Source organism: Mytilus trossulus, chromosome 3, assembly GCF_036588685.1.
Source record: "Mytilus trossulus isolate FHL-02 chromosome 3, PNRI_Mtr1.1.1.hap1, whole genome shotgun sequence".
In the NCBI taxonomy this organism is placed as follows: domain Eukaryota; kingdom Metazoa; phylum Mollusca; class Bivalvia; order Mytilida; family Mytilidae; genus Mytilus; species Mytilus trossulus.
In genome coordinates, this window is record NC_086375.1 from 14,190,204 (window position 1) to 14,203,419 (window position 13,216).

At 32.0% G+C, this 13,216-nt stretch overlaps 1 protein-coding gene across 1 annotated transcript; it reads left to right on the forward strand.

Moving 5' to 3' along the window:
* Window positions 1-9,478: 9,478 nt before the first annotated feature.
* Window positions 9,479-11,179, forward strand: LOC134710426 (uncharacterized). Its single transcript, XM_063570785.1, has one exon. It carries the CDS (start codon window positions 9,479-9,481, stop codon window positions 11,177-11,179), a length of 1,701 nt encoding a protein of 566 aa, XP_063426855.1.
* Window positions 11,180-13,216: the final 2,037 nt, after the last annotated feature.

Genomic DNA, 13,216 nt, shown 5'->3' on the forward strand with positions numbered 1-13,216 from the left:
TAAAAAAAAGGAAAAAAACATCTGGTTTTTTTTGAAATTTTTTGTTACCATGGCAACAAAAATTGGTAAAATTCATAAAAATGTCAAAACACAATACTGGTTCATTATCAAAATGTTTGCTATTTTTATTATATTAATGTAATTTAACAGACAATAAAACTTATGATTTGTTTGAAAATGATAAAAAATTATATATTATTAAGCTTTAATTTAAGTGGCTGAAAGACAATAGCAACCAAAAAAAGCCCTGGCAACCGGTCTGAAATTGCTGAATTAATTCAGAATCAGCATCAAATACATGGTTTTCTAGGTATTAGATACATATAAATAATGGAGTTTGAATTTTATACTCAACAGTTAAATAGTTAATTTACAATTGATCTGCTTTTGGTTACCATGGGAACAAAAAAGTTCAGATTTGATACAAACTATTTTGTACTTTATAATATCTGTTTTGCAGCCCTGTAAATGGACTTCTTTCAACAAGCAATCATATTTCTCTATATTTTCAACTCATATCTCTTGATTTCATGAAAGGGTCATTTGGTTATTGTAATAACTAAGTATGGCCTGGACATTTTAGATGGAGAGACAGTTAATAATTTAGGACTGCTGAATTTGGTGCATGGTTTCCTTAAAAATTTGTATTCCTGGATTTTTCGTAATATCTCAAAATTCAAATTTTATTTTGGTCTAGAATCGTAAAAGTAAATGGTACGTCTAAACACTACTAAGGACTCATTAGTGCACTAAAGACCTATATAATGCCACTAAAGACTAGAAGGAGTGCTGCTATATATTTTATTTTTACATATTATGGTAAAGATAGATATTTAATGCAAAAAAATCGAATTTTATAGAAAAAAATAATCATAAATAAATAAGATATTCAACATTATTTAGACAGTTCATTCCTCCTATTCCCGCTTTTTTATAAATCTACTGTTGTTACTTCTTGGTGGAGTATTAATGCTGCATAGTGAATAATGGTTGAGGCCTAGATTCCTCATGTTTCAGTAGTTTTATTTGTTTAAAATGTTTGGTCGCGGGTGCTGGAATGTTTCGTCGACTTGCTTTGCCATCCCTTTAGATGATGTGTAGTCTCAGTAAACCCAGTTTGTAAATGAACAGTGTATCAAACTTCGTTTAGGTGAATTTTAAATTAAACTTGATTGTTATAAAAACAATTTATAAATAATCAAAACATTTATTGAAGAAATCGTGATTTTAAAAAGTGTGAATAGGAGGAAAACACCATTAAGACATGTGCCTGTTTTTCTTTGATATGCGGAAAAAAATCAATGAACTGATTGACAGATGCCAAATAACATAACAACAGTTACTGATTAAAAAATCATGATCTTTTATTTTAAGTAATTTGTTTTTCAACTAGTTTGATATCTGTTTACAAAGCCTTCATATGGTACTATGTGGTATGTGCTTTACTTACTGTTGAAGGTCGTAGGGTGACACATGGTTATTTATTTCTGTTTCAATTCGTTTCTTGTGAAGATTTGTCTCATATCATAAGTTTCACCCATGTCCGTCAGTACTTTAGTCGTCAGGAAGTTTGTTTCTATTTTCTTATTTTAGTTTGCCTCAACCAAATGTTATGAAACATTATATACACAATGCTTATTACCACAAAACAGAGATCAAGTTTGAATTTAGTTGATGTCAATTTAACTGTTCCCGAGTTATGCCCGTTTTGCGTGACTTTTCTTTGTATGATACTTTAAAAATTGTTAAAACCGAGAACCAGATCAGTTTCATAGACTGATCCTGGGGGGCCCGCCCCCCCTTTCGTGGGAAAAATTTGGTTGATTATATAGGGAATCACTGAAGTGCTACTGGAGCAGCCCCCCTTTATGTCAGTGTCAGCCCTTACAAAAAGTTCTGGATCTGCCACTGAGTTTAGAACTGTATATATAGTTTACCTTAAATGACCTGGTTAAGTGAAGAAAGGAGTAGGTTCAGTAAGACCCTTTTTTGGCCCAAAAATATAGCAGTTTTAGGAAATTGTGAAAATTTAATCCTTAAGCTATATTTTGGAAAGAAAAATGCCTTTTCTAAATAAATATGAGCTGTTTTTAAAAATACAATGCACAAATATCGCGATCTAGCATCATAACGTTATGCTAAATTACTGAAATCTTCAAAATTTTAGCATTTTGGTTAATCTATAGACGGTTTCCGTCTAAAATAAAAGTGGCCGTATTCGTGTTCATTCATAATATTGAAATGTAAGTTGTATTTGATGATAATACATAACATATATAAAGGTTGAGGATGAATACGTTTTTTGGCATATTTGATAGATTTTTCATATTTAAGCTTGAATCAGAGCGTTTTTAATGAATAAATCAGTTAAACTCTTTCACTTAAACTAATCGAATCAATTGAAATAGACTCTTGAGTGTTTAAAAAGTGTCCAAAAACTTTCGTTTGATGAACCTGAAATTTAAGGCCAAAATCGGCCCTTACCGCACCTACTCCTTTTTAAAAGGGACCATTTGACCTTTAAGGAAAACGTTTCTGGAGACCTTTTTTTCTGTCATACATGCCATATAATATTTTTCGACTTTCATGTATTTATTTTTGATCATTTCTGTTAATATAAAAAAGAAGATGTGGTATAATTGCCAAATTGAAACAACTCTTCACATACAAGAGACCAAAATGAAACAATAACTATAGGTTATCATACAGCCTTCAATATTGAACAAAGCCCATGCCGCATAGTCAGCTATGAAAGGTCCCGAAATGACAATGTAAATCACTTCAAACAAGAAAACATATTTATTTACAAAAAGTGAACGAAAAACAAATATGTAACACATAAGCAGACGACAACCACTAAATTATATGCTCCTGACTTAGGACAGGCACATTCATAGAGAATGTGGCAGGGTTAATTTTAACCCCGCCACATTCTCTATGTATGTGCCTGGCCCAATTTAGCTTAAATATTTTAGCCTGTGCAATTTAACTTAAATATGTTAGCAGGATCCCAACTATATATTAATTAATCCTCAAGAAAATCTTTATATAGATAAATTAGTAATGATTTAGAATTTGACATATTGTGTAGACACCTATAACTACTAGTACTGTTGAAATCTAAATGTTGCCTAAATAACCAAAAACAGTAAAATTTCATTAAAATTACCAATTTAGGGGCAGCAACCCAACAACGGGTTGTCCGATTCATTTCAGGGCAGATAGATCTTGACCTGATAAACAATTTTACCCCAGTCAGATTTGATGTAAATGCTTTGGTTTATGAGTTATAAGCCAAAAATTGCATTCTACCCCTATGTTCTATTTTAAGCCACGGCGGCCATCTTGGTTGGTTGGCCGGATCACCGGACAAATTATTCAATTTAGATACCCCAATAATGATTGTGGCCAAGTTTGGTTTAATTTGACCCAATAGTTTCAGAGGAGAAGATTTTTGTAAAAGTTAACAACGACGGACGACCCCGCCGGAGGCAAAGTGATGGGAAAAGCTCACTTGGCCCTTTGGGCCAGGTGAGCTAAAAAGGTGGAATATTCCAGTTTTCAGACAATGCTTTGAGCAGTTACGAACTTTGGTGACGGGTTTATATCTATTAACTTAACCCCCCTTTAGTTTTTTTTTATGAATTTGTGATATGACATTGAGAAGTTATTAAAATTTAATTATTCTTTGCAAAATCGACAAGCGTAACATGACGCATCTGTTTTTATTTTTATTTTATGGAATTGCACCCCTTTCAAAGTCTAGGATCAGTTTAGAGTACATTTGAACTTTGCAGTATATCTGAGGAAGTTAATGTACACCTTAGCTGTGCATGATCCTGATCTAGTTTAGAGCTTATATATGCTCCAATGCAGGTCTTTTTATAATGGTTTGGAAACAATTGAGAACATTGAATTCCCAATACTGCAGAATTCAACAAATAATAACAAATAATAACTCCAAGGAGAAAATACGTTAACATGGTGATATAATTTAAGAGAGCCCCACGCAATGTTTTGTTTATTTTGGTCAGGTAGTATTCAAACTTTGTTACTACAATGCTAGCTATGATTTACATATTTTCAATTTTCGGAAAAAACACACGAGGAAATTTGATAATTTAACAAAACTTTATGATTCCGGAAAAAATTAATGTGTTTGAGTATTTTTTAACAAAATCTAAAATTCTGGGTTGAACTGCAATACCAACTGAGCTCTGAAGCTAAAACCAAGTTATATCGATGTTATACACGTATATGAAATTTCTGAAAATGAAATTGGTTCTATTCATAATCAGGCTCTCAGACCAAACGTCATCTTTTCAAGAATCTAAATGTATGATTTTTTTTTGGATTTTTTAAATAAATCTACCCCCCCCCCCCCTTTTTTCCTAACCTTTTGTTCTTATCCCAATGTTTCATTATATATGACATTTATTAAACCTTCTGAAAAGAACAGACAAGACCGTGAGTGAAGCAAAGCATGCAGTCATATTCCAATTTGAATATTAACACCGTCTATATTTGTAATATATGTATTTTTACCTAAATTTCTAAATTTGATACATTTTAAAATAGATGTTGCTATGGTTAATATGTATTTCCATGGTAACTATTGAAGTCAGCAACTATTAACGATGGTAATTAAGAGTAAGGTCATGCTTAAATGTAATTTTGTTATCAGTTATGAAACAATTTAGTACATTCAAGCTCTAAAACTGCAATATTCTGCAAATAATAACTCCGTTTCTAAGGAAAAAATCGGTTGCTATGGTGATAAAACTAAAGAAAGTCCCAAGCTTTTTTCTATTTTATTTGGTAAAGTAGTATCCAAACTTCGTAACTAAAGTGCTAACTATGCTATACACAGTTGCTCTTTTCTGAAAAACACCATAGAAAATTTGATAATATCGCAAAAATCTCAAATTCAGAAAAGTTGAAAATATGCAGTTTTTGGCAAAAATTTTAAAAAAATCTACAAATTTGGTTTACATGCAATCTTAACTAAAATGATGCTAAAACCTAGTTGTATCAATGTTACATTACAAATTAATGAAAAATGCTTGATTCTTTTCCTAATCAGGCTCCGAATTGTAGTGATTTAGCTGATTTTAGAAAGATTTTACTATGCTTCACAACCAAAAAGTAGAGTGTCCGTTACCATGACAACCACTGATATTTTCCCACTCATATTTATTTTTTGAGCAGTATTCAGTTACTGCTTCCTCTAGGCCATTAATAGAAAAAATCTGAAACCCTCATAAATCACATGTATATGGTACCCTGCCTGGTTCTTACAAAGAGCTGGACTTAAGTGTATGTGATGGTGAAATTTTGGTGATCAGCTCGAAAACAAAAGTTCTATAATATACACGTTTGTGTATGGTTTAACATGTCTAGCTGGATATCTATACTTTTTATAATACGATATCATCAATGAAGCTTTACAGTCGACAAGACTGCAACATGTCTTAAAATGAGGCCATAATAACCAGTTGCACGAATTGTCATTAATTGAGGGTTCCTAAGGTGAAGCAGTTCTCACAATGAGAACATAACTTCCACCACATAGTGTGACAGTAAATGACAAACTTTAGTGATTGTTCACAATTTCAGATCACCGTACGAAATTGTTCATTTAGGAATGACACCTTAAAGAAGAGTACTATAATCCACGTGTTTTTGCTAGGAAGAAAGAAAGACTCCTTGGTTATATTAACGTTTAATACCGACTTCAATACAAACGGCATGTGCTTCCACAAAGTGTGCATGGCCGAGTATTATTTGGGGGATGATAATTTACGGCGAGTAAATAGGCTTCACCCATCCTTGATCGCCAATGTTTATCTTAAGTAGAATTTGTGTGTGAGATATAAACCTCAAGATGTTATCTATAGAGTAATAATAAAAATAACTGTTCAAAGAGAGAAAAAGTCATGTTTTAATTTCTGAGTCATAAACCTATATATTGAGTGTTTAAACGGGCATTAGTTGTCAAAATCATATTCACTGATTTGACTCAAATTATCATATTTTACTTATATCATACTAAAACGTGTATTCAAATTGTAATAAAAAGTCTATAATAAATTACTGACGATGCATGAACACTATAACATGTTTCAACACTTTGTGAGTAATCAAGTCTTGACGCCATCTTATTAATTATCGAGGTGACCTCTAAAGACTGCCGACGGTCATATAACCGACATAAACATAAACATAGATATAAAAAGATAACGAACTCGTGGAATTGGATTTTTCACGGTCTGTATAATTTTATATTATAGGTTAAACGAATATGTTAATCATCGTTTTGACCAGTATCAGAATAAAATTGAGAATGGAAATGGGGAATGTGTCAAAGAGACAGCAACCCGACCATAGAAAAACAGCAGCAGAAGGTCACCAACAGATCTCCAATGTAGCGAGAAACTACCGCACCCGGAGGCGTCCCTCACCTGGCTCCTAAAAAAATATATACTAGTTCGGTGATAATGATCAGAATGAACTTTTGTAGATCGAATTAGTCAACCAAATGGTTAACCGTTGTTTCACTTCCAAAGTTGACATTCTTGTTCTTTTTATAGCTGAACACGCGTAGTTAATGCGTAACCCATCTCTAGCTAGCAGTTAAATTTAAGTTACATAAACATGGATTCAATGCAGTCGAAAGTGAACAATTCATCAAGGATGTTTCTTTGCTTTTTTTGACAGAATTGATCCAAACTGGCTGCTAAAATAGAAATATTATTTCAATATTTTTCTTTCATTAATGATTGGACAAAAAAATCATATTTTTATATTTTTTATATTTCGCAGCTAATGCCCTTTTTAAAAGCAACGATCTTTTTTTATTTCCTGTATCTATGAAATATATTGGAAACTTCAGGTGGCATGGTTACTAAGGCTTGTTAACAAGAAAAAAACAGGAGGGAACATTTTTATTGGACCAAGTTATGAATTATGCCGAATAGCTATCAATATTTCCCATGAATATTTATTTAATGTCCATTAAACTGAAACACCTCTACAAATTGAACATTATTTTTCCCAATCAAAAAGTAGGGATTTACTCAGATGTTACATAAGTGGAAGCAGTCTCTGCTTTTCTTGTACTCTTTCCCAATTCAATGATAAAACTGATCAGTAGAACAATAAAAAGAATAGCGAATGAGATTGAAGGCAAGAGACGGAATACATTTGTTACATTCGTGGTCTCGTGCTCGAAATTTCATATAGGTTAGCAAATCATGGTGGTGTGTCACATAAAACGTTAAGGCAAACTTTGAAAAATCACTTCAACATTGTGATTCATACTGCATATGCGGGTGGTGATACCTGTAAGATAAAAGTAAACATTACGACAAAATTAAATCATCCGTTTTGTTGTCAAACTAGTAATCATAGGACCACTTATGATAAGTTCATTTCAAGATAAGTAAAGATATATTAAGGTAAACTTATCTGCAGTGTCTTCATTTCAAAGTCAAAGGGACATACATAATTTTAATGTGAGTTTATTTATTATTCTAATTTAACACTCTATATTTTTGTTTCATGTTAAATGTCAAATCAAGTACTTGTGAACAAAAATATGGAAGATACTTAATATTATAAATTGGTGTTAAACGCCCCTTTCTTGCATACTTTTGATGTTTTAACCCTGTATGCTAACAATGCCCACGTGAAAATTTAAAATTGTTTGTATAAACATTGAACGACAAAAATATGTGACTCATACATTTTCTGACGTCAGACACAGCAATGAATGGCTTTTTAATTTGATAGATGATTGTGTGTTCTGTTTAATTGTTTTTTTTTAAATTGTAACACGATCATGACTGCTGTACCCATATTTTGACTATTTTATTTATTATGCCTGTTTGGTTCACACATCATTTTGAATATAACGAAATTTAATGACACTGTCGTACAAAGTGAAAGGTTAAGAGCTATAAAACCAGGTTTGATCCACCATTTTCTCATTTGAAAATGCCTGAACCAAGTCAGAAATATGACAGTTATTGTCCATTCGTTTTTGTTTGTTTTGTCATTTGGTTTTGACATAATTTGGGACTTTCCGATTTGATATTCCTCTGAGTTCAGTATTTTTTGTGATTTAACGTTTCACTACTATAGTGCTATTTAGTGGCGATCAGATTTTATTGGTAGAGTTAACCCGAGTACCCGCATAAAATATCCGACCTTCGGTATAAAAACTGACAATCATAGTCAATTAAATCGAGTGCAACTACCACAATCTCTGTGATAATAGGCTAGTGGTATAGTCGTTCGACTACTTTAAAAGACCACTCGGCCACCGAGTCCTTATGAATACATAATAAATCTGGCAGTAAAATACTAAGATAACACTTCTTACTCACTGCTGAAAGCAAGTATCTCGTTTGTATTATTCTGTTTTAATTGATTGTCCTTTTTTAACTGACGTTTCTTGGACTGATCAACAACAGCTTATTGAATTCATACACGTTCAGAAAAACGTTAAACAAAATTCGTCCTTTTTGATTGTTGCATGTTTCGACTCTGTGGCAGCTGTCATATTTGACTGCTTACGTAAATAAAAACTGAACAGTTTATTTGTGATATTAGACCCTTCCGTAACATTGCATTAAGGATTTTATGTTGTTTGATGTAATGAAAAAATCATCTAAAAAAACTTTGGCTTTCATGCTTTCGTAAAAAAAAAACAGTTGGTCATATTGTATTTCCTAATTTTTTTTAATTGTATTAAAATAATTTAAAAATACGTTTGATTAGAAAATTTCCATGATTTAATTTTTGTAATGTTTCAATGCTTTTATATATAAATCATTTTGATGTTTTTCTTAATGACATTTGTTACCAAAACTCTTGATCTTTAACTACATGCTGACAGAAATAATTTCTTCTTCATTTCTTACGTACAAGTTCTTATCAAGAAAACGGTATCCTGTATTAAATTTTCCATTGGAACGTTACGTTTGTTACATACTTCTAGAATAAATTGGGTCAAAGTCAAATCTTATCTTATCAAAGTATTTCGCAACAGAACTCCACTGCTGAGATGAAAAGATCGAGGTCTTCATGTCGAGTGCACAAAATTTCAAGCCTGGTATTGTTTATGAGTATTTTTAATACATCTAGATTTATCTTTGATTTATCTTTCATTGGTTTTACCCGATATACAATAATCGTTATTTATAGATATCTAATAAAACTTTATGTGAGCTATAAGAAAATAAAAGCAGCCACCCTCCTGTGCAAAAAGCTAAAAAAAAAACATGATTAATAGATCTATATTCTAAATAGGATTTGAGGTTTCACAGAAGATATGTAAACATAATAATGTGAATAAATTATTTGCCATATTAAGATTTTGGGCATAATCATAAACTCTTGTTTTATTTAGAGGGAAATAATTCTATCGAAGTTACTGAGAATAAGTGTTGCATTCATTTCAGAAGTGAAGAGCACAATGGAATCATCGGTCAATCACCTTTGTCCAGAACGCCATGAAGATGGAATCTCTAAGAGCGCAGAAATGTGGTGCCCAGAATGTGAAGTCTTCTTTTGTGGAAACTGTGAAAAACGTCATAGAGAGTCAAGACTGTTTAAAAACCATAATACCATGCCAGTTCAAGTTTATGAAAAGTTACCTTCATTCATGCAAGATGATAGTAGCCTTTGCAAAGACCACAAGAAGACGTTTGAACTGTACTGTTCTTTCCATGCTTGTCCATGCTGTGTAGAGTGCATCACAGCTAAACACCAAAAATGTCAAGACATGAAACCCCTGTCAGACATTCTAAAAAACGTCAAGGCCTCTGCTTCAGTTCATCTTTTGGAAAAAGATTTGAATGATGTTGGGGACAATTTTAACAACGTCATGAAATACTTGAAAACCAGGATCAGTATAAACGGTGATCAAAAATCAAAAGCCGTGCAGGAAATCCGCTGCTTGAGAAAGTCGATAGACAATTATTTAAACCAATTAGAGAATAAAATAATCGATGACTTGGAGTCTAAATATTCAACGTTGATATCAAACAACATATCTCTGGTACAGCAAATAAAACAGCAATCCAGTCAGATACAAAAACTGCAGAGCGATTTCAAGAAAATGACGATATATGCAACAGACCTACAAATGTATGTTGGTCTTATACAGATTGAAAAAAGTACAGTGCAAGCATCAAAGTACCTTACAGATTTAGAAAGTGGCGAATACTTTAAGGAAAAGAATTTAGAGGTTAAAATTTCATCTCCTTTAAAATTAGTTCTACAAACTTTCAAATCTTTTGGAGATATCCGTATTCATACTAGCCCTTCTACTCTTCCAGTTAGTTCCGGACGAAAAAACCAAGCACAGCATTTGGTTCCAATTCCTCATATGTTTGAACAAATGAAGCCAGTCTTGTTAAGACGACTGTCAAAGCCAGACAATATAGATTCATTAGATATAAGGGCATGTATTGTATTACTTGATGGTAAATTTATTATCCTTGATCGTAATAAAAAGCAGCTACTGCTCTACGGTAATGATGGCATCTTTGCAAAACAAGTATTAACTATGACATTAATTCCATTTGATGCTTGTCTTGTAAAGAAAAATATAGTGGCTGTAACATTCGGCCGTACAAAGCAGACATCACTGATAGATATAGAACAGAGTACAATTATTCAAATAATTAAAATTGCTCATCATTGTAATGCAGTAGCAAGCGATGGTCAAATATTGGTCATCAGCGGCAGTGAGAAAACAACGAAGGTGAATCTGAATGATATGTCTTATACAATCGTAGAAAGAGTCAAAGCTAGTCGCATTGCATTATTCCAGGGCAATATCTATAGCACGATTAACTATTGCAATGCAAACGAAGTCTTCTGCTACAAAAGTACCGGCGAACTAATCTGGCGATTTCAACACGATGGCATTTACTCTAATGCAGGACTTGCCCTAGACAAAAAAGGCTTTGTTTATATAGTTTCGCAAGAAAACAACGATATTATGGTGGTATCACCAGATGGCAAAACCAGCAAAACAATACTATCAGAGAAGGACGGAATCAAATATCCATGGGCAATAGACATCAACAGAGAAGAAGGGTTAATGATTGTATCTAGTGGGATAAGTGATAATGAACTAGACCAAACGGCATTTGTGTATAAAATCTAACATTATAAACTTGGTTCTTATACAAAAAAAAGATTATTAAAACAGCGTCTTATATTCAATGATATCAAGGACACCACGGCATCAACCGAATTAAAGGGCTATCAGTAAAATTTAAACTTTTACTGGTCGTTTTGTATGATTAATATAATAATTAATGGTTTTGTGTTACCAAAATGAGGAGGCATAACGTTAAGTTTTAATATACTAGATAGGTTAATGAAATGAAGGACTCTGTGAATTAATTTTATAACTATCAAAAAATGTCTTTTATGATTTTCAGATTAACCGATACGCGGGAACAACTAATTCTTACATTATTAATTCTAAATGAACATGCTTCTTTACCAATATTAAAATAGATTTTTGTAGTTTTTTAAGAATGAAAAACAGTACAAAATGTTTTCTACGAAAATGATAGCTATACAAAGATCTACAGAAAATATCAACATTACAATAAAAAAAAATGATAGTTAAACGAAGTGGAAAAAACATTTGTATTGACTATTTGGTAGTTGTCAAATTGATAAGTCTTCCTAGGTTGAGAATTAGGATAAAGCAATGAACGCACTTTAACTTAGATAAGAGGCAAACATATCTAAATTACATCTTATCAGAAAACTAGGGCATGAACTGCTAGGATTTCAAAATGTCTTAAACATGTATTATTGATAAAATATTATGAAATTAAAAACAAAATTTCGAAAAAGATTCCTACCTTTCCACAAAACTTTCCGTTAAAAACGCCAAATAATCCTCCTATTGATGGTATTATGTTGTTCGCTTTTAAAGCAAAATGGGTAAATAAATAAATTTCAGCAAATAAATATAGGTATGACCATGTCTGGTATTATAACCATATTTGTTTTAGTAAACATCTATAGTTATTTCACCTGTTTGATTTCATTTCAAAAGCAACGGAATACACACGCAAACATAAAACATTAAAAAAAAATAGGAATCCATGAAAAATTAGGTTAATTAGTGCATCAAATACAGTCCGATACCTTTATAAAAACGAAGTTAGTCGCAGTAGACAATCTGATCCGCTCGGACAAATTTCAAATGAACAGCTACTCTGACTTAACAGTGCAGACCTGGTGAAACCTTAGTTCAATCATCTAGACTATCTGAACAGCAGTAAAGTAAGACTTATTTTTCGAATTCTATCGGAGATTTTTAAGAAAGTTTGATAAACAGTTTAGTGTTTAGGATGTTCTCCAATCTATGACAGACTGTGAAGGCAAACACCATGATGCAATAGCATATATACCATATAATGGCTTTTCGGAACTTTTTAAAATCAATTTCTTTAAACAACGAAAAAGATCTTCTATTAAGGTGCATTGGATCGTACGGAAAACAGTCATTAACACCAAGTAAACCGTTATTGGTTCGGGTTTTTTTTACCAGATATATTTTTTCCCGTTCTCAGATAAGATGAAAACTGATGCTGAGTTAAATTCACGCGTATCGTTGCCACCGAATTACAGTGTCAATGACTCTGTGGTGGAAAAATGGCAATCGTATCTTGACAATACATTTTGTTATAGTCAAACTTTCGAGCAAGGGCTTACATCTTTTAATTAATTCAATTCTGGTTAAAATTTTCCATAAACGTATTCAAGCTTTAGAAATTATGTTAATCTTATTTTATTACTGAACTGATGTTGTTATGTTATGCTTGGAGGTGTTCTTTTTTAACTTACAATCACAAATTGTAAATGAAACAACCACATGTGATTGTTATTTTTTGCAACTTAATATGTTTAAAACTTACTTGGAGTATGTAGTGTCATTAAAAATGTATTTTAAAAGTTTTTATAAATATTTTCATATATAATGATTATATAGATTTTTTTTTAAATCAGAGTAATCATTATTTAGAAAAACGTTATTTTTAAATCTAACGTTATAAAACGCAATGCAAAAGAGAGTCGAACGATACCATGAGGACATTCAAACTCATAAAATGTTCTCAAAGGTACCAGATTTATAATTAGATACGCCAGACGCGCGTTTCATCTACATAGGACTCAT

What these genes read in the sequence shown, in the direction of transcription:
- LOC134710426 (XM_063570785.1), top strand. Translation starts at nt 9,479, where the DNA reads ATGGAATCATCGGTCAATCACCTTTGTCCAGAACGCCATGAAGATGGA.